This window comes from Heloderma suspectum, chromosome 2 (genome assembly GCF_057233095.1).
Source record: "Heloderma suspectum isolate Gila_16-S chromosome 2, 16-S_ref, whole genome shotgun sequence".
Classification (NCBI taxonomy): Eukaryota; Metazoa; Chordata; class Lepidosauria; order Squamata; family Helodermatidae; genus Heloderma; species Heloderma suspectum.
In genome coordinates this window covers 51715625-51738022 of record NC_139459.1, presented here as the reverse complement: position 1 = coordinate 51738022, position 22398 = coordinate 51715625, and the positions used below count along the sequence as shown (strand labels likewise).

The window sequence follows — 22398 nt, the reverse complement described above, 5'->3', positions numbered from 1 at the left end:
GAACAGGAATTGCCTGTCTCATCCAACATCTGGGACAACTTCATTTTAGTATGTACAATGTCTGGGAATAAAATAAGTTCTGCTGTAACTGGAAGATCTCTGTGATTTGTAGGCTTCCTTGTGTCTTGCCAGGTGTTTCTCTACTCCTGTTCTTCTGGGGGTTACAGCACATTTCTTTTTTGTTCAAGTATCAGCAATGAAAAATATTCATCAACAGAGGAAAGATTCCGGCTTTTAGACATTGGGCTTAGAAAAAAATAGTTTATGTTTAAAATGTACATCTTGATGCAGTAAATGGATTATTGCAATGCTCTTTATGTGGAGCTAGCCTTAAGGGTTGGTAACGGGAGCAGTTTATCACTAGCATATTACATCTATGTTGAAGGGACTGCACTGGCTGCCTAAATGCTACTGGGCCAGGTTTAAGATTTTGGTGCTTGTTTACAAAGCCCTAAATGATTCAGGACCAGGATAACTAAGAGATCGCCTGACCCCCTACATGCCTGTTCAATTGCTGTGTTAATTAGGAGATATGCTCCTAGTGGTGCCTTAGGTATCAGAGGTCTGGTCCATGATAGCTCAGAATGAGGCCCTTAGTATCATACCATCCATTCTCCAGAACTCCCTACCAGTATATATTAGACAAGCATCAATCCTTCTGGATTTTCAGTGCCTACTGAAAACTTGCTTGTTTTCCCAGAATGGTGATTATTTCCTTGCTGTCATGCTATTGTCTCCTCCAACTTTATACAGTATTTTATTATAGTTCTATACTTCCCAAAGAAAAATAAATGCAAGAAAGCAAAGTGGCTGTCTGATGAGGCTTTACAAGTAGCTGAGGAAAGAAGGGAAGCGAAAAGCAAGGGAGAAAGGGGAAGATATATCCAACTGAATGCAGAGTTTCAGAGAATAGCAAGGAGAGACAAGAAGGCCTTCTTAAATGAACAATGCAAAGAAATCGAGGAAAACAACAAAATGGGAAAGACTAGAGATCTCTTCAAGAAAATTGGAGATCTCAAGGGAACGTTTTGTGCAAAGACAGGCATGATAAAGGACAAAGAAGGCAGGGACCTAACAGAAGCAGATGAGATTAAGAAGAGGTGGCAAGAATACACAGAAGAACTATACAGGAAAGATCTGAATGTCCCTGATAGCCATGATAGTGCAGTCACTGAACTTGAGCCGGACATCCTCGAGAGTGAAGTCAAGTGGGCCTTAGGAAGCATTAGTAACAACAAAGCTAGCGGAGATGACAGTCTTCCAGCTGAGCTATTTAAAATCCTAAAAGATGATGCTGTAAAAGTGCTGCACTCAATATGCCAACACATTTGGAACACTCAACAGTGGCCACAAGACTGGAAAAGGTCAGTTTACATTCCAATTCCAAAGAAGGGCAACACCAAAGAGTGTTCAAACTACTGTACAATTGCGCTCATTTCACAAGCCAGCAAGGTGATGCTCAAAATCCTACAAGCTAGGCTTCAGCAGTATGCGAACCGAGAACTACCTGAAGTACAAGCTGGGTTTCGAAGAGGCAGAGGAACTAGAGATCAAATCGCCAACATTCGCTGGATCATGGAGAAAGCAAGAGAATTCCAGAAAAACATCTATTTCTGCTTCATTGACTACACTAAAGCCTTTGATTGTGTGGATCACAACGAACTGTGGCAAATTCTTAAAGAGATGGGAGTACCAGACCACTTTACCTGTCCCCTGAGAAACCTGTACGAGGGTCAAGAAGTAACAGTAAGAACCAGACATGGAACAACCGACTGGTTCAAAATTGGGAAAGGAGTACGACAAGGCTGCATATTGTCGCTCTGCTTATTTAACTTATATGCAGAGTACATCATGAGAAACGCCGGGTTGGATGAATCACAGGTCGGAATTAAGATTGCTGGGAGAATTATCAACAACCTCAGATATGCCGATGATACCACCCTAATGGCAGAAAGCGAAGAGGATCTCAAGAGCCTCATGTTGAGGGTGAAAGTGGAGAGTGCAAAAGCTGGTTTGAAACTCAACATTAAAAAAACTAAGATCATGGCATCTGGCCCCATCACTTCCTGGCGTATGGAAGGGGAGGAAATGGAAGCAGTGACAGATTTTATTTTCTTGGGCTCCAAGATCACCGCAGACGGTGACTGTAGCCATGAAATTAAAAGACGCTTGCTCCTTGGGAGGAAAGATATGGCCAACCTAGACAGCATAGTAAGAAGCAGAGACATCACCTTGCCGACAAAGGTCCGTCTAATCAAAGCTATGATTTTCCCAGTAGTAATGTATGGCTGTGAGAGCTGGACTATAAGGAAGGCTGAGTGCCGAAGAATTGATGCTTTCGAACTGCAGTGCTGGAGAAGACTCTTACGAGTCCCCTGGACTGCAAGGAGGTCAAATCAGTCCATCGTAAAGGAAATCAACCCTGACTGCTCATTGGAAGGACAGATACTGAAGCTGAAGCTCAAATATTTTGGCCACCTAATGCGAAGAGAAAACTCCCTGGAAAAGACCCTGATGCTGGGAAAGACAGGAGGCAAAAGGAGAAGGGGACGGCAGAGGATGAGATGGCTAGATAGCATCACCGATGCTATTATTATTATTATTTTATTATTATTATTATTTATTGCATTTATACCCTGCCTTTTTTCCCTTGCAAGGAACCCAAGGCGGCTTACATTATCCTCCTCCTCTCCATTTTATCCTCACAACAACAACCCTGTGAGGTGGGTTGGGCTGAGAGTCACAAAATGGGGTCACAAAGAGTCGGACACGACTGAACAACAACAACTGTATTATTTGTATGTTACTTAAACATTCCTTTTAATGTTAGCAATTCATAAATATTGGTAAATAAATTAAAAAATACACAGGAATTGGTTTTGCAAGTCTGGAATCCTGTTCAACATAGTATGGAAAGAAAATAAGATACAAGAGCAGAAGATGGGATGGAGAGTAATCAACAGAGGGCCTCTAGGTCACTAAATGGATAAGGGTGTGATACTATGCATGTTTAGACAGAAAAAAAAATCCAATTCCCAACATTCCCCAGCCAGCCATGCTAGCTGGTAGATGCTGGGCATTGTAGGACTTTTTTCTGTCTAAACATGCATAGGACTGCACAATAAGATTATCTTCATGGACACCATACAGCTGGATGACTGGACAGAATAGGCAGGCAATCAAGAGGTAAAGGGTGGTGCTCAAGTTACATTGAGGTTATTTTCCTACATAGATTTTTTGTACCTATGATATTACCTACATCCATGTGAGCAATTTAGCATGCAACTAGTAGATCATGAATCTTTGCTGCAGTAACCTCATCTGCTTGTATATTTCAGGATTGGTTCAATATCTGAATAAGTAAGGAAAGCAGAAGACAGACTTGTAATATGCAAAGCAGAGGCTGTGTAATCACTTATGGCAAAAAGTGCCAACTTTGCCAAACATGTTAGCTTTACACAGGCAGAGAGATGTTTTGCCATGAGGTAGGGGTGCACGAAAGTCACTTACCTGGTCTCGCAGCTTTTCGCGGTGGGGGGTAGGCGCTTCGCTGCTCCCCCCGTGAAGTTCCAGGCCGGGGGGGGGAGGCGTCCCGCCTCACCCGGCCAAAATTCAGGCCGGGGGGAGGCTTCCCGCCTCGCCCGGCCGAAATTCAGGCCGGGGAGGAGGCGCCTCGCCTCGCCCAGCCGCGAAATTAAAAGTTAAAAAAAAACAAAAACACCCCCGTGATAGGCTACGTGACGATTAACGTAGCCTATCACGGCTAGATCTGCAAAGTCAGCCGTGATAGGCTACGTAAATCGTCACGTAGCCTATCACAGGTTACTTAAAAAAAAAAAAGCGTGTATGCAAATGGCGGCCCCCATAGGGAGCCGCCATTCGCGTTCCTTATTTGGTCGCTGTAGTCTACGTAAATCTTTACGTAGACTACGGCGACCAAATAAGGAACGGGAATGGCGGCTCCCTATGGGGGCCGCCATTATCCGTACGCGCTTTTTTTTTTTTTTTTTTAAGTCACTATGGAGTCATAAGACTATGGAGGTGAGTTTTAATCTCTACTATTTCAAATACTCAATCTATGCATTAATCTGAAAGGTAATGCATTGTATAAATTGACCGATCTCCTCAGTCTGCTTGCAAATGTCAGTGCCATTTATTGATCTTGCTATGGAGTCCATCAGCAGTACATTGCATGGTCCTATGAGCACCTCTTTTCACAGTTTTGCACTGTTAATAAGAAATTATATATGTATAATTATACATATAATAATTATATGTATACTAATTAATTATAATAATTAATTATAAATAATTAATAATAAATAATAAATACATATAATTAATTATATGTATAATAATTAGAAAGCCAAAGGCTTTTCTCAGCAATATATACAGAAATGTCAATTTATGTATAATGGAAGGAATTGGACCAGAGCTGACTGGCAACATTTGCATTTTCAATATCTTGTTAATTTGCTTGGCTCCGAGGCTTGTCCCGTATCCATCTCTCACTAGATGAATGTAGCAAGGTTGGTGAGGCACGATGTTCTGTATTGGGAAGTATTGTCTCATCCACCTTTCAGAGTTCTTTGATGATGTCAACAGGTATTTAGGTAGGGGTAAACATAAATAGACAAACTTGGAATTTCAGTAAACACTCGACAAAGTCTCTCATCAAATGTTCCTTTAAGAGGAAATGTCCTATGACTTCTAGATACATTTTTTTTTTTTTTAATGAAGAGGTGGTAGGAAGCAAATACTGCAGAACCCCAGGATCTATGTTGGGGTGTCTCCTATTTATAAATTCATTAATAATCTGGAATTGAGGCTGAGCATTGAAGTTGCTGAAGCTGATATTGCAAACAGATGCTTATAGGGCTTCTCAGAGGATCTCTCCATACTAGGTGACTTGGCAGCAAAATTTTATTTATTTATTATTAAATTTATTAATTGCCCATCTGGCTGGTCACCCAGCCACTCTGGGCGATGTACAACATACAATAAAACAGGTTAAAACAATAAAATTCTACAATAAAAACATTTTCTAAAATACCCTAACCCACCCCAAATGCCTGCCTGAACAACTACGTTTTTAATGCACGACGGAAGCTCATTAAAGAGGGGGCATGACGGAGTTCCCTAGGGAGGGAGTTCCACAGAGTGGGGGCCACCACAGAAAAGGCCCTCTCCCTCGTCCCCACCAGTCTAGCTGTCCTGGCTGATGGGACAGAGAGAAGGCCAACCGAGGCTGATCTTGTTAAGCGGCCTATCTGGTGCTGCTGGAGGCGCTCCTTAAGATAGGCTGGGCCGGAACCATATAGGGTTTTAAAGGTCAAAACCAACACCTTGAATTTGGCCCAGAAAACAACTGGTAACCAGTGCAACTCCTTCAGTACTGGAGTGATGTGATCTCGCCGGCGGCTGCCTTTAATCAGGTGAGCCGCCGCATTCTGTACCAGCTGCAGTTTCCGAACCGTCTTCAAAGGTAACCCCACATAGAATGGTAGCAGATATTCAAAATAAGTGCAAAACATTGGGACAAAAAGCACTTACCTTAAGCACCAACCCCTACACTTATCATTAAGTACTGAAGAAAGAGGTCTTGAGTTTGTAGCAGAAGAATCACTGGAAGTGTGAGCTTGTTTTGTGGCAGTAAAAGGGACATTTTAGGTTAGGAATTATTAGAAAGAGGGTTGAAAATCAAATTTTGCCATGCTGTTTATATTTAGTAGATATATTAGCTGTATTTGAAATACTTTGTAGAATTCAGACTCCCGATCTCCAAAAGAGATATTATAGAACTGGAGATCGGAACTAGGCATCTAAAACCATCAAGGTATTACAGCATCTATGCTGCAAGGAAAGGCTAAAATAATTGGAGATTTTCAGATTTTAAAAGAGGGGGTAGGGAAGCAAACAAAGTAGAAGTTTATACAATTATGGCTCTCTCTCCCTTTTTCCTCCCTCTTCAGAAATACTGGAAAGTTATGTCATCCAGTGAAAATAATTGGCACTAAGTTCAGGAAAGAAAAAAGAAAGTTTTTCAGTCCATAATTGACTTCATATGGCAGACGGATAATGACCAAAAACATACAGCAAAAGCTACCCCAGAGTTTCTCAAGGCAAAGAAGTGGGATGTTCTTCAATTACCAAGTCAGTAACCTGATCTCAACCCAATAGAGCATGTTTTTCATAGGGGTGTACGAAACCCCACTTACCTGGCTCCACCGGATTCCGCTGGGGGGGGAGGCACTCTGTCCCTCCCCCCGGAATCCTCACCCCGGGGGGGAGGCAATCTGGTCCTCCCCCCCTGGAATCCTCGAAAGCCGGCTGTGCTCCACGGCGGCTCTGCAGAGCAGCCGGCCAGGCCCAGGCCAGGGCCATCCGCAGCCGGATTTCCGGCCGCGGAGGACTCTGGGTAAGGAAAAAAAAAATGCGTACGAAAATGGCGGCGGCTACGGCCGCCGCCATTTGCGTTCCTTATTTTTCTTCGTCTTTTTTTTTTTTACAGAGATGTGATAGGCTATGTAAAAACTTACGTAGCCTATCACGTCTCTGTAAAAAAAAAACACAAGACAACACTGCAAATGGCAGCGGCAGATCGGAAGACCAGCCGCCGCAGCTGCCACCGCCAAAGCCCCTGCCGGAGCCGCCGCCGCCCGGAACATCCGCCCCAGGTAAGTCTCGTCCCGGGGGGGATCTGCAGGGGGGCGGGGGGTGGCAGGCCATTCCACCACGGAGTTTGGGGGGGCCGAATGCGCTGGCATTCGGCCTCACCGAGATCCGTGGCGGAATTCTCTGACATCCCTAGTTTTTCACTTACTGAAGACAAGACTGAAGGCAGAAAGACCCACAAACAAGCAGCAGCTGAAGGCAGCTGCACTAAAGGCCTGGCAAAGCATCTCGAGGGAGGAAACTCAGCATTTGGTCATGTTCATGGGTTCCAGACTTCAGGCAGTCATTTGACTGCAAAGGATTTTCATCCGGGTATTAAAGGCGATCCTTAAGTTTGAAATTATGTTGGTTTGTTCCATTACTTATGAGCCTCCAACAATGGGTGTGTGTGTATGCCACTGGCTGTACTTCCCGAATGGTTAGTGCCCCACTTTTGTCACGCCCCTTCAATTACAGCTGAAAGTCCTGACTTCGCTCCCATCTGGGTGTGTTTTCTTTCAGCTTCAGTGTGGTGGTGTACAGAGGCCAACTGCCAAAACAGTTATCCTGGTTCCAATATTTCTGGCCCTGACTGTATATTATCAAGGGGTTTGCTATATGCCACAGGGGGCTGTGGTTTGAAAAACATAAACCAAAGGCCCCACTGAGTTTGTGGAACTAGTTTTGTAGTGCTTTAGATCCCAGCCAGTATATTTTGCTTGGCATGTAAATACCAGGTCCAAATGCCAGCCTCTGAAGAGATTATGTTACTTAGAAATTACTCGTGCCCGCTGCCTCAACCTGCATGGAACAACCCATGATTCACAAATCATGTGAATCTGGTCAATGTGAAACCTGGGCCTTGGACTTATTAAACATTACAAGGCAGCGGTAGGCTTTTAACCATGGCAGCAGCTTCTACCCCATATATGACAAGGATTTAAAATAACTCCTGAGATGGATTTTAATGTCTGAGCAAGTTGTCAAAACCATTAGTAGGATAGGTCACTTGTTCTTGACGAACACTTTATTCCCTTGACAGCTTTCCCATTGGCAGAAACACAACAGGTACAGGTTTACTGTTGCTGCATCTCAGTGCTGGAGATAAAGTCTGCATCCGTTGAACTTCTGCATGACACATAACTTCTGCCTGGCTCAGAACGTTTTTGAGGAGAAAGGTGGGAAACCTAAGGTTGCAGTCCTGTAACACATTTACTTGGGCGTGTGCCCTACTGAATTCAGCGGGACTCGCTTCCGAATAAAAGTGCACATGCGTTGGCTACGACATATCGCAAACCAGACTCGATGAAGAGCCATGTCTGCCTGGCCAACCCAAGATGCGTTGCCGCCCGAAGAGAAGCAGCAAATGCCGCCCCGCCCCAGTCAATGTACATAGAACCGTAGTCTGGCCAAGTCATTTTGGCCCCTGAGGCAGAAAGTTCCACACGCGCCTCTCCCTGGCAATAAATGCAAAGTCTAATACTGTACCGCCCTTTCTTGAAGCCGGCATTCAGTTGCTTGGAGGCACCTGCCTCGCTCTGCCGAATGGTTGGGCCGGTCTCGGCTGGGGAGGGGCAGCGCGCGCTCCCACCGCCTCCGCTGGCTTCCCGCCTTCTGGAAAGCAAGCGCACCTTTGCCGGCATTTGGCTGGCTCCGCGCGCGCACAGGCGATAGACCGCCCTTCCTTCCACAGAGGGGGAAACTAACGCAGGCGGCGCGTCCTCGGAACCGTAGCTGAGCGCGGAGGCGGCGAGCCCAAGAGGTGGGAGAAGCAGCAGTCCGAGTGCGGCTCCCGCCAGCCGCCTCTCCAGAGCAGGGGCGCTGCCTACCCGCCAGCCGGGGGCGTCTCCTCCTTCCCCCATTTCTCACAAGCGGCCGCTGCTGCTGCTTCCACCGCCACAGGAGGCGCGGCGTCGAATTCCTGCGCAGCGAAGCCTCGTGCTAGAAAACCCAGTTCTCCGCCCGGCGTCCCTCAGCCGCCGCCTCCTCGGACAGGTAAGAGCAGGGCGCGGGTGCTTCAAGCACGCCGGGCGGGCGCTGGGATGCCGGGACGCGGAGCTTCCTACCGGCTCGGCGCGGGGGCCCTGCTGCGTATTTACTAGCGCGGCTGACTCCGCCGGCGGTGGCTGCTTGTGCCGCTGCTCGGTGGCGCAGCGAACGACACGGGTGACGGTGCCCGGGCAACACTTCCCGCCATCCGTCAGCCGTCTGGTTTTAAGCGGCGCTGACTGGAGGTAGGGGTGCCCCGCCTCTGCGCGCCTTTCAGCACGGGACAGTTGCTCGCGATTGCCCCCGGGTTCCCAAACGCGTGCGGAAAGGCGGGCGAGAGAGTATACAGAGTATCACTAATCGGCGTTAGTTTTGCAAATAGCCTGGGCTGCCACCCGAGACTCGCTTATTTGGCAGCAAGCCGTATTGAACTCGGTGGGTTGCTGGTCTGTAACAAACAGCGTGTGGTCCTACACCGTTTATTTGCTAGCTGTGTTTGGATTCCGGTTATTTTGTAGCAGTGGCGCCCTTCAGAAGCATTTCACACACACACACACACGGAATATCAGATGGATTAAAACGACGTTGTTTCAAAGTAAAGGTTTGGGGGGGGGTTGGGGGGGTGAGTGGTGCGTCACTCTGGTCACCGTGACATACAGTTAGAGGCATTTACGCATTGTAGCATATTAAGCCATTTGAGCTAATAGTTAAGTTTAACTCAAAGCAATTATCTTTCTACCCTTTCAGGGTGCAGTGGTGAAAGCCGCTGTTGGGTGATACTGAGCAAGATTGCCTTCCGTTGGGCTGAAGTGAAAGGGGGGGGGGGAATTCCTGAAAAGGTTTGCCTCTGGATGTAGTTAATAAAATAGAGAAATAAACACTCTTCTGCTGAAAACAAAGCTGATCTATACAGAGTTTTTATTTTTGTGGTTGTACTGCCCCACAGCCTGATAGTAACTCATATTTGCAGAGAAGTATCAGGAAGGCTGCAATATGATGCATACTCACCTGGGAGCAAAGTCCACTGAAAATAGCAGAGATACTTAGGATTGGGCTGCATGTTTGCTGGGGCTTACTTCCTAATATGTAAGCATGCCAGGGGTAATCTGTTTCCATTATTCCAACTGTTACAGAAGTTGTGATATTGATTTCATTTGGACTTGCTCCTAGGTGTGCATAAGATTGAAGCTTCACAAGGGAGTAAGCATCAGGCTGCATTTTATTTCACTGAGACCTGCAAATATTACCTGGTATGATGGAATCAGTAATAAAGCATCTTTAAAAAGAGAGCTAAAAGAAAAGTAAAATTACCGTTGGGTTTCTAAGCTTCTTTCACTTTTCTTTCAATTTGATTACTGGGGGGAGGGGTGCATTTTTCCCCCTGCTACACCATAATGTTTTGCAGATTGCTGGTACTCCATACCTGATGCTTTTTGCGTAACAATATTTTGTTTGGCAAAATAACAGAGAAGGGGCTACAAAGGTAATCTTACTTCTGCATGCAATTTTAACTGTTACGGGGAAAAGCCATTTAAACTGGCTTTTCCCTGTACTTTTGTATCATTTATTTATTTATTTATTTATTTATTTCATTTCTATACCGCCCAATAGCCGAAGCTCTCTGGGCGGTTCACAAAAATTAAATCCAAGCAACACACAATAAAACAATTTAAAATATACAGAACATTAAAACCACAATATAACAATACAACCACAATAAAACCTAGCAGCAGTGCAGGAGTTTAAAATACAGATTTAAAACAGCAAAGATAAAAATTTAGAAAGCTAAAATGCTAAAATGCCTGGGAAAATAAAAAGGTCTTCACCTGGCGCCGAAAGGAATACAATGTAGGCGCCAGGTGAACCTCACTAGGGAGCTCATTCCAGAGCCGGGGTGCCACAGCAGAAAAAGCCCTCCTCCTAGTAGCCACCCGCCTCACTTCCTTTGGCAGGGGCTCACGGAGAAGGGCCGCTGATGATGATCTTAAGGTCTGGGCAGGCACATATGGGAGGAGGCGATCCTTCAGGTAACCTGGCCCCAAGCCGTTAAGGGCTTTGAATGTTAACACCAGCACTTTGAATCGGGCCCGGAAATGGACTGGCAGCCAGTGCAGCTGGAAAAGTACTGGCGTAATATGAGCTCGCAGGCCAGTCCCTGTTTATATTATATTATATTATATTAATTATATTATATTATATTATATTATATTTTTGAAGGGAGGTGGGCTGACAGATGTGGATCCACAGCCCCTTGCATGTTCCAAAGTATACCTGGTGCATGTGTGGACATCCCCATTCATTTCGATACAGGGGGCAGTTTGCATACACAAAGGGGTAGATGTGTGTGAGCTGCATGCTTCACTGAAGTTAATGGGGAAGCCCTGACATACAGAGATCCATCATGTTCATATTAGAGCTCCTAAATGAAATCACTGGACTAACGCAATTGATACTATAAGGGTGCAATTCTATGCATAGTTAGACAGAAAAAAGTCCTACAACTCCCACCTTAGCATGGCTGGCTGGGGCATGCTGGGAGCTGTAGGACTTTTTTCTGTTTAAATATGCATACAAATGTGCCTTAAGATAACTGTGCTTTCCCCAGTATGCAAGAGAATTGTTTTGGCTTCCATAATCTTCTATTTTCCCTCCTCCCCTTGTAAATTTCACATTAAAAATGTAAACTTTCACATTTCTGTATCTTTATCATTCATACTTCTTCTAGTTAAGCATCCTTTGCTTTCTGTGTTAATTTCTCATCCTGAAAACCCTAAATCAAAATTCCCCAACCTGGTGCCCTCCTGATGTTTTGGATTACAACTCCCAGGATTGCTAGCTGTTGACCATGCTGGCTGGGGTTGATGGGAGTTGAAGTCCAAAACGTGGAAGGCACCAGGTTGTGGAAGGCTGCCCTAAATGCTCATGAAGTAGGATTGTACAATGACATCAAGTATTGACTAAGGAGTAGGGGTGGGGGAGCTCTGCAGTCCTCTTTCAACTTGGGACAGGTTAACAAGGAAATGAGACAAGGAAGGGGCTGGGATTACCAAAGGCACAACAGCCTCAGCTGCAGTCAACTATTAACAATGTCATATTTTCAGGATGCCTATTCTTTCTTTTCGTTCTTTTTAAGCTGGAAAACTTCTCCCATTTCAAGCTGGTACTGTATTTTTCAGTATATTAACATTGCACCTGCATAAAATCTTAAGATGTTTGCAGTACAAACAAGTTGGGTCAGATATGCATCACAGATGGTTATAATTTATAGAGAATAGCTCAGAGATCACTCCTGTCTGTAACAGCTCTACAAACAGTTGCAGCTGTGGCTTATCTTAGCTGGGGGCAAACAACAAGGGAAGGCTATTTACTTTCATGCATTGCTAATTGGTTTCCCTGAAGCATCGTCTGGCCACTGATAGAAACAGGGTGCTGGACTAGATGGACCCTTGGTCTGATCCAGTAGGCTTCTCATATATCTATGGCTTCTGCTTGCCTGATCTCTTTGCCTACACTCCATGCTGCTTAGTGTAGACATTTGTTTTGCTCCATAATAATCCAGGGGCAGAGGATGTATAGCAGGACCAAGAGATGAGTGGAGCAGAAGAGGCCACAGCTATATCCGCTTTTGTGGCTGTGAATCTATTAAGGAGACAGGATGTCTTGCCAAGCTGAAACTGTACATGTGCCGCTAATTGAGCTGACCCACAGTAGAAGCTATGTTTCATATTTACCTGATGAACAGATGATAGGCTAACACTTTTAGCATATTGATGCTACAGTTTTGTTCCTCAAGTGAGTTTTCCCATTTTCTCCGTTCTTCACAAGAATGATGTTCATTTCTATGTGGTTTGTGTTTGTAAACTATGTCGTCCATGTTGCTCAGGATAATGCTACAATTTGTTTTATTACTCTCACAATATTGTTGAGAACTGTACATTTACAATCTGTTTTTTTGCAGAACTGTGACATGGCTGAAGAACACTTTAAGACAGAGATGGTGTTTAGTGCAAAGGTCATAGGGACAAAATAAGCCAGTGTAGTGTAGTGGTGAGAGTGACGGACTGGGAACCGGGAGATCCGGGTTCTAGTCCCCACTTGGCCATGGAAGCTCACTGGGTGACTTTGGGCCAGTCACAGACTCTCAGTCCAACCTACCTCACAGGGTTGTTGTTGTGAGGATACAATGGAGAGGAGGAGGATAATGTAAGCCGCCTTGAGTTCCTTGCGAGAGGGAGAAAGGCGGGATATAAATGCAATAAATAAATAAAATAAATAAAATAAGACAGCATGCATCTAGAATGCTTTCCTTGGAAAGTTCTATTATTAGACACTTCATAGACATAGACACCATCCTTTGGATGGTGAAAAATATTTTTGATGAAAAAAATTACACACTTTTACAGGATTAGGAAGTCTTTCCTGCTGTTCACCCCAAATCAGCCTTCCTGAGGTCAAGGAATAAGTCTCTGGAAGCCATTTTCCAAAATGGCCACCAGCCATCTTCCTATAGCATCTATTTCATAAACCATGTACACCTACATCCATATAAAATATATGTAAAAATTTAGATTGGTAACACCCCATAATCTTTATCAGCGAAACATTTGAAGTTATACAGCAAGTATCAATTTCTTTTAATAAGTCAAAGTTGGAAAACATTGTAATTTGAAATTGTTTATTAACACAAGAAGTGTGCAGACAAGAGTGCGTTGTTAGTAGCTAAACAATATTACAAACCGTTAAATGTAAATGAGTGGAAATTTATGGATTACAGTGCATTCCGTTTGCAACTGACATATTTGCAAAATAGATGCATCTTTTTGTGCAATTATTATAAGCAATTGAGTTGGGAAATGTAGCACACTTTTTCTGGATAACAGCATGTCTTCAGATTCTTACCATCCAGAAATGTATGAGGCAGGTAGCTGAAAGGTTTCATCCAAGAGATTTGTATGTTGTACTAACACAGACAGGCAATGCTGTCAGTGACTTTGTAATGAGTGCAATGTTGGTGGTAGGTAACTCATTGAGAGATGTCTCTTTGTGTACCAAAAGAATTCTAGTTCATCAAAACTATATAGTTCATCAAAACTTTTGGGGTTGTATATTTGGTTGCAGTATTTGTACACAATATTCCTCTGCCCTATTAAAATCCAAATCTGAAGCATTGGTGTCTCCTCTAAAATGCTGAAGAAATGTTTTTAGCTCAGCCTTCATTGCAAGGAAAAATCAGGAGGGTAGCACCAAAAAAATGATGCAAAAGATACAAAGCCTCAAAGGTGCTAAGATCATTTATAAATAAACTCTTAAAAGTTCTTAAATACTAAACAGCCCAATGTATTTTGATTGAAATCAACTTTCCTCCAGGACATAGAACACTAAGCAATCTTCTAACCTTGTCAAAACTGTGATATTTCTCTCAAAGCAACATCTCCCTGCAAGATCTCTGAAACTGGATAGGAACGGCTGTGCCACATTAACATTGTCACAAATTCTTTCACATCCTTTAATGGAGTGTTCAGTGCAGCTATCAAAGATTAAGGGTGCAGTCCTATGCATGTTTAGACAGAAAAGGTCCTACAGCCATAGGATTGCACCCTTGGCCAATATCAGGCCTGGCTTTCTGACACACTCTGGCAACTCGCCACAGGTCACAAATAACAGTGATACTCCTTATTGCCACAGATCAGTTTACATAGACCAGCTTCCAGAGCTTGCAGCAAGCTTACAGCATGTATAGATCCCAATACATCAGATAGCCTAGGCTGAGGCTATCAGAACATGGCTTTGTTCAAGAAAAAGTTCCAAGGCTAGAATCCACACAGTCACAGTCCAGGTCCAGCAATAGATTTCAAGTCAGGATCTCAATGGAACAAAAATCAAGGCAGACTAGGGGCTCCTTCACTCATCTTTGTTGCCCTCCTCTGAACCCTCTCCAGTTTCCCAGTATTCCAGATGACACAGTATTCCAGATGAGGCCTAACCAGTGCTGAGTAGGGGGGAACTAGTACTTCCCGGGATTTGGAAGTTATGCTTCTATTAATGCATCCCAAAATAGCATTTGCCTTTTTTGCAGCCACATCACATTGTTGGCTCATACTCAGCTTGTGATAGACAACAATTCCAAGATCCTTCTCGCTTGTAGTGTTGTTGAGCCATGTATCCCCCATCTTGTAACTGTGCATTTGGTTTCTTTTTCCTAGGTGCAGAACTTGGCATTTATCCCTATTAAATGTCATTCTGTTGTTTTCTGCCCTGCACTCCAGTCTATCAAGATCACTTTGAATTTTGTTTCTGTCCTCCAAAGTATTGGCTATCCCACCCAATTTTGTGTCATCAGCAAACGTGATCAGCATTCCCTGCACCTCCTCCTCCAAGTCATTAATAAAAATGTTGAAGAGCACTGGACCCAGGACTGAACCCTGTGGTAACCCACTTGTTACCTCTCCCCAGTTTGAGAAGATCCCATCGATAAGCACTCTTTGAGTCCGATTCTGTAGCCAACTGTGGATCCACCGGATCGTTGTTTCATCTAGCCCACTTTGAGCTAGTTTGCTCATCAGGATATCATGCGGCATTTTGTCGAAAGCTTTCCTGAAGTCGAGCTATATGATGTCTACAACATTCCCACAGTCCACAAGGGAGGTTACTTGATCAAAAAATGAGATCAGATTCATCTGGCAGGACTTGTTTTTGACAAATCCATGTTGGCTTCGAGTAATCACTGCATTGTTTTCAAGGTGCTCGCAGATGGATTGCTTTATAATCTGCTCCAGAATTTTCCCAGGGATTGATGTCAGACTGACTGGTCTGTAGTTCCCAGGTTCCTCCTTTCTGCACTTTTTGAAGATAGGGACAACGTTAGCCCTCCTCCAGTCATCTGGCACTTCCCCCGTCCTCCATGATTTCTCAAAGAGAATAGACAGCGGTTCTGAGAGTTCTTCTGCCAGTTCCTTTATTACTCTAGGGTGCAGTTCATCTGGCCCTGGAGATTTGAACTCATTCACAGTAATTGGGTTTTCCTTGACCATATGCCTATTGATCTCAAGCTGCAATCCTGCTCCTTCAGCCTGTACTTCGCCTTTGCTGGGGGGGGGGGTCATAGACCCTCTTTTGGGAGAAGACTGAGCCAAAGTAGGAATTGAGCACTTCTGCCTTTTCTTTGTCATCTATTATCATTTTGCTATCCTTATTTAATAGCTGAACCACCATTTCTTTCCTCTGTCTTTTACTATGCACGTAACTGAAGAAAGCTTTTTTGTTGCTTTTAGCATCCCTCGCTATCCTCAGCTCGTTCTCAGCTTTAGCCTTCCTGATGCCATCCCTGCAATTCTTTGCTACCTCCCTGCCCTCTTCCTTTGTAGCTTGGCCTTCCCTCCACTTCCTATATGTATACTTTTTTGTTTTCAGGTCATCTCTAAGCTTTTTGTGAAGCCACATTGGCTTCTTCTGTTGTCTTCTGCCTTTTTTTCTTGTTGGAATTGTTTGTAATTGTGCCTTGAGAATTTCCTTTTTTAATAACTCCCACCCATCTTGGACTCCTTTTCTCGTTAGAATCGCTTGCCATGGGACCTTACTTGTCATTGTTCTGAGTTTATTAAAATCAGCTTTCCTAAAATCCAGGGTACGAGTTTGGCTACACTCAGCTTTTTCTTCCTTTAGAACCATGAACTCAAGTATAGCATGGTCACTTTCCCCCAGAGTTCCTGTAACTGCTACTTTACCCACTAAGTCATCTCTCTTGGTTAGGATCAAGTCAAGGATAGCCAATCCTCTAGTTCCTTCCTCTACTTTCTGTAGGAGGAAGTTAGCCACCACACAAGTCAGGAATTTCCTGAAGGGGCCATGTTTTGCAGAATTTGTCTCCCAACAAATATCAGGGAAATTGAAATCCCCCATTATTACTGCATCATGCTTCCTTGAAACATTGGCTATTTGTTTTCAAAATTTTCATCCTCATTTTCTCCTTGATTGGGTGGCCGGTAGTAGACTCCAACCATCATGTTCCTTTTATTCTTTGCTCCATTTATTTTAATCCAGATGCTCTCGATGGGGCTACCAAGCTCATCCTCCTGTATTTCTGTGCAGAGATGTGTATTTTTAACATATAGTACAACCCCACCTCCCTTTCTGTTCCTTCTGTTCTTTTTGAACAAGTTATATCCTTCAAGGTAGGAAGTCGAGAATTAAGGGCCAAGTACTAATGAATAATAATAATGTATAACTCTTGTGTTAAATAAATTTGTGTTTGTTTGTTTTTAAAAATCCAAATTCCCATGTGTTGTTTGATTTTACGCTACCTTTATTATACCTATCTCCTGGTTACTTCTCCCATAGTGGGTTGATTTTATTTATTTATTTATTTATTTATTAAATTTATTAATCGCCCATCTGACTGGTCACCCAGCCACTCTGGGCGATGTACAACCCACCATAAAACAATTTAAAACAATAAAATTTTACCATAAATTTTTTTTTTAAATACCCTAGCCCACCCCAAATGCCTGCCTGAACAACCACGTTTTTAATGGTTGAGAGAACTAATTGAGCATATTCCGTTTCTCTGGAACCCAGAGAGAGTAAAAGGGCTGAAGCTTGTGGGACAGTGGGTACAGCTGTCCCAAAGTGAGCACAGGCATTCCTGAGGGGTTTGGTTCTCAGTTTCTGAGGAGGAGGCTGGGGAAAGGTATCTGCCTGAGGTTCCACATCACAAGTTTCTGCCAGTCAGGATGAACCTCCTGATGCACCCTAGCCTGTTCAGCTGCTTGGGGAGTTTCTGAGCCATATTGTGAATGACCCCTCCCTTCAGCCCAGACCTAGGAAAAAAGAAAAGTGCTCTGGACTTTCCTCCCAAAGCCCAGAAACAGAGTACTTTCCAACCCCCTTCTAAAAAACTTAACATACAAGTGGTCACTTTGTAATCTTGTGGTCTTTCATGTGGGGAAGAGTTCAATGAGAAATCCCTGTTAAAACAACACAGCCAGACATTCAATATAAAAAGTTTATTTAGGAGGGAAAGAGAGGGGGGGCACTTCAGGAAACGCAACAATCACACACACAGAATTCCAGATAAATTAGTCAGTCTAACTTATCTAGTCACATTACTTACTTGAGTACAGTTTTGGGTCCTAGAGCATATGCTGAGTTTATTGAAGAGAGGATGTTCTGAGGGGGAGAGATAATGTATCTGGCTTCCAGTTAGATGGCATATAGAAAACCTCTAGAAGGACTGAGGGGATTTTTTTTATGGGGACCTCTGCTCAGTAAAAGCCAGCCTATTTGCAGAGATTGATGGTTGGTCTGTTCAGTAACCTTCATTTCTGATGTCAGCCAGCAAATCAGAGAATTACCTAGTGGCTGGACCCACCTTCTTAACAACTGTAACTTATCTCTTCAAAGCCGAAAGTGGTTGGAACCAGTCAGCTTATTCAAGAAAAGGGATTAAGGTTTTGTTTGCATTTTGGAGGACAAAGAAGATAAAACTATTCAGGTTGTCCTGCAGGGTGCCAACTAGGGGGCACTATATCAGAGGTAGGGGTTTGTCAAAGAGGGCATCTCTGTTCTGCCCTCTTTAGTTGATGCCTTAACCTGTGTGACACCCTCCAAACCGCCCCCCCCCCTTGCAGAATCTTCCTTCTGCTCCGTTCTCACAATCCCAGGCTGTAAATAAGAGACCTCCTTCAAAGCCAAATTTTGCAGCTGTGGCTGATTGGGAGTATCACCCTCCTTTGGCCTGCAATCAGATGGGAAGCTAGGCAGAGTTGGGCTCCCAGGCCCCACGCTTCCCACAACTGTACTGGGTTCTAAATCATTCTGTTCTAACTCTGAATCAGACTCTGGCTCCAAAGCCTTATGGCCCGCAGTGGTGCTTGGAGTAGACCCAACAATCTCAAATATCACAAATGTGAGTACAGTAATGCCACATACTTTGAAATTTGCCTTCAGCTTTGATGACATGTCTGCCTGTTATTCACCCAACTGTAGACATAAAATCAACAATAATAGATGCTGGAAGTGGAAATGTGCTTATGAAACCATAGTCCGGATCTGTAATGTTTTCTCCAGTTCTGATAACAGAACATGTTTAGCTGGTTTTGTTTTCAAATAAAATGTTGTTTGGCAGTATATCAAACTTCATAATATCTGCATGTGATTCTTTTGCTGTTACTATGTCAATTATTTTCTGAGCACTTAAGATGTTCTTCAGATCTATTTTGCTTGAAATTTTCTTAGCAAGTTAATTGTGTGATGGAATAACATGAAGTGGAAGTGGGCAACTTCACTTTCTTGACTGGGTCAATGAGTTTTTGTTGTTGACGAGCAGCCTGCCATTTTGAAATTCAGTGTCACAGGCAGTGCCATTTACCATTAAATGTGGAAGTCTCAAAGCTCTGAATGGATGTGCTGTATAGTGACAAAATTGTGCAGTGGCTGCACAACATGCAGTGTAAAATTTCCTTCTTTATACCATGTACTGATGAACCTTGGCTAAATTCGCATGCAACTCTTGGTTTGTATTACCAGCTATCTCATGCTGTACTACTCTTTCATGCTAGCCCTTCTCAGCATTTGTGACTTGTCAAAAGATATTGCAGACTGTTAAAATGTGATAGACCAATTCCCATTGAGAAACATATTTAACCTGTCCTGTTTGTCCAATTACACCTTTAATACTCTTCTGGGATCTTTGTATCCTTTGCTCCAGTTTCATGTCAGGAGCAAATTCATTGTAAATTTCTCCATTCTGCTTCACAACAAAATGGCCTGTTTCAGAGTTTAGGTAAGTATCTGCACCATCAGTTTCAAGTTGCTGCATTTTCTCAGTGTAGCATGATATGTACTATAGATAATTATTGCTGTCACATTCATGTAAGACTGGAAGAATACTCTGCATTGTCTGAAGGTGACCTTCCCACTCACCTTCCCTGTCTGAAGCAATGAGGTTTTTCAAGAGTCCAACAAGATCAAGAAACAGATCCCAGTAAGCAAACATTTGTGATTTCTTCAGACAAGTCTTTGAGAACATTTGGAAATCCAGACACATGTTTCTGAGGATAAGCATGCATTTGGAACCGTCTTCCAAAGCAGATTTTCCTGAGAGTCAGATTTTTGTTATGTGTAATGCATATTTCAGCCTTTAGTGTTGGATCAGAATGAGAAATATCTTAAGACCGCTATTCACGCAGACAGTTTATTTATATATATATATATATATTTAAAAAAAACTAGAATATGCTGTTTAGTAGAGGCTCCTATTTTTCAGCTTCGCAGTAGCAAATAAGAATGTACATTAGATTCTTAATCTTTCTCTCTCTCTCCAAATTAGGTATCATTTCCAACAGCTATAATCTTCAGGTCAAAAACAGGGAAGATGGAAGAAGCCATTGAGCTTTCACCTGAGGGAAACTCTCTGATAAAAGCTGTTTATCACAGAAGACTTCGCCTCACAAGATTGTTATTAGAAGGTGGGGCCTATATTAATGAAAGCAATGACCGTGGTGAAACACCCTTAATGGTTGCTTGTAAGACAAAGCATGTGGACTGTCAAAGTGTTAGCAAACTCAAAATGGTGAAATATCTTCTGGAAAATAAGGCGGATCCAAACATACAGGACAAAACTGGGAAGACAGCATTGATGCATGCATGCTTGCAAAAAGCTGGCCCTGAGGTGGTTTCTTTACTGCTTAAAAGTGGAGCTGACGTAAGTCTACAAGACCATTCTGGTAATTCAGTTCTTGTTTATTCGGTGAATTCAGAGGATAAGGAAACCCTCAAAGTTATTCTAGATGCTTGCAAAGCAAAAGGGAAAGAAGTCATAATCATTACAAAAGAGAGATCTCCATCTGGAAGGCAAAGAACTAGGCAATACTTAAATGTGCCTCCACCTGACACTGATGAATCTCAGTATCCAAGTTCTTGCACTTCTCCATCAGAAGTAGAAGTTAAAACATCTCTGTCTCCACCCACAAACTCAAAAGAAACAGAAAAGGCTCTCTTTAACTTTAAAGAGTCTAATTACCCTGGAAGAAAGGAAGATGCGCCTGAGCCACACTCTCCTTCAAGAAAAACCCACATGGGACCTCAAATGCAGCACCTGTATTCTGAAACCTGGATGAAACCTCCACTCTTGGATCAGGATCAAATATCCTCCTTACAAGAAGAGCTTCAGGATATAACTCCAGAGGAAGAATTGTTTCTTAAGATCAATAGTCTGGCCCTGTCTAAGAGATTTATCACTAGACATCACAGCATTGATATAAAGGACACCCTTAATTTCTTGAAAAACTTTGAGCAAACTGCCTCAAGAAAAATGTCATGTGATGAGATAAATTATAAATCGCTCTTTGGCGAGTCAAATCAGAGTGAAGTTCCTGCAGACCAGAATCTAGATTCAGCCCAAACAAGTTTTGTTTCCACACTGAAAAGCATTGTTCAAAGGAGAAATTTGGGAGCAAATCACTACAGTTCTGATTCACAGTTAACCACAAGTTTGGGTCCTCTTACAGAAGATAGCAAATTGCTTTTAGGGAAGAAAAAGCTTCTCTCCCCATCTCCGTCACTGTCATCAAGTTCCAGAGAACTAATTGAAAACATGCCTCCCAGTTTCTTGAGCAGGAGAAATCATGCTATTTTAGAGAGGCGGGGTTCAGATCATACCGCCCTAGCTAGACCTGGTTTCCTTCCCCCTTTAAATGTAAACCCTCATCCCCCCATTCCTGATATTTACAAGATTAATACAATTGTTTCTTGTGGACAAAAAACACTAATCCCAACTGCACCCACTTACCCCAAGGACTTAAAAAGTAAGACACTATTGACTAGGAGGCAGTCATTACAAACTGAGCAGATAAAGCAGCTGGTGAATTTTTAAGTGATTACATGGCAACAATGGTAAAGAACTTGTACATATGAACAATATTCTTTTGGAGTATGACAGTTGGCTGCAGAAGGATCTTGGTAACAGCAGTGCTGCACTTTCTCTAACTCACTATTGAACGTTTGCTTTTGAGATGCAGCTGCTGTATCTGCATCCCAAAACTGTGTCCTGGTTGGTTGCGGTTAATGTATGCTACAGGATATTGCTGCCTTCATCATAGACTCCATAATAAAAATGAGAAACTATGGTTATGATTCTCCATTGTCTACAAACAGAATGGAAGTAGAATTTTCTGAAGAGGTATTTTGGCCCAGTCTTTTACAATGAGTCTGTTGGTGCCTTATCTACAGTGTGTGACTATTTTTGAACAGCTATTAGATGACTAAATTCTGTGCAGTGCAATAGAGAATTGGACTTTACAATGGGAAAAAAATAGTACGTTCTTACCCAGCATTCTTAAGTCCATTGATTTCAATAGGCTTAGTCACGACTAATTCTGTGTTGGATTGTGGTTAGTGTCTATTATTCTTATGTCAAAGTGATCTTTTTAAAAGGTTATAAATAGCTAAGGAAAGGTGATTGAACGCTGAGAAAAAAATTACATAGATTTAGCAACAACTAAAAGGGAAATTTATGAACAAAAGGAAATACAGCAACATATTATAAAACAGCTACAATTTATTCCAATTGATAACAGATGGAAGAGCTGGCTTGAAATCTAACATGCTTTTCCAGTTTTAAAAAGCAAATGTTATGCTCGTATTTATTTTTCTGAAGCATTTGATGTTTCTCCATCTTGAGTATTTTTTAGTTTGAAAATAACAACCATGGAAGTGATAAAAATCAACCAGTACCATTTTGCTACATCACGTTATTTT

At 42.9% G+C, this 22398-nt stretch overlaps 1 protein-coding gene across 1 annotated transcript; it reads left to right on the top strand.

Annotated features, from left to right (window-relative positions):
- The first annotated feature begins 20014 nt into the window (after positions 1–20014).
- ANKRD34B (ankyrin repeat domain 34B) lies at positions 20015–21514 on the top strand. The gene has a single exon (XM_084832074.1). It carries the CDS (start codon positions 20015–20017, stop codon positions 21512–21514), a length of 1500 nt encoding a protein of 499 aa, XP_084688200.1.
- The last annotated feature ends 884 nt before the right edge of the window (positions 21515–22398 follow it).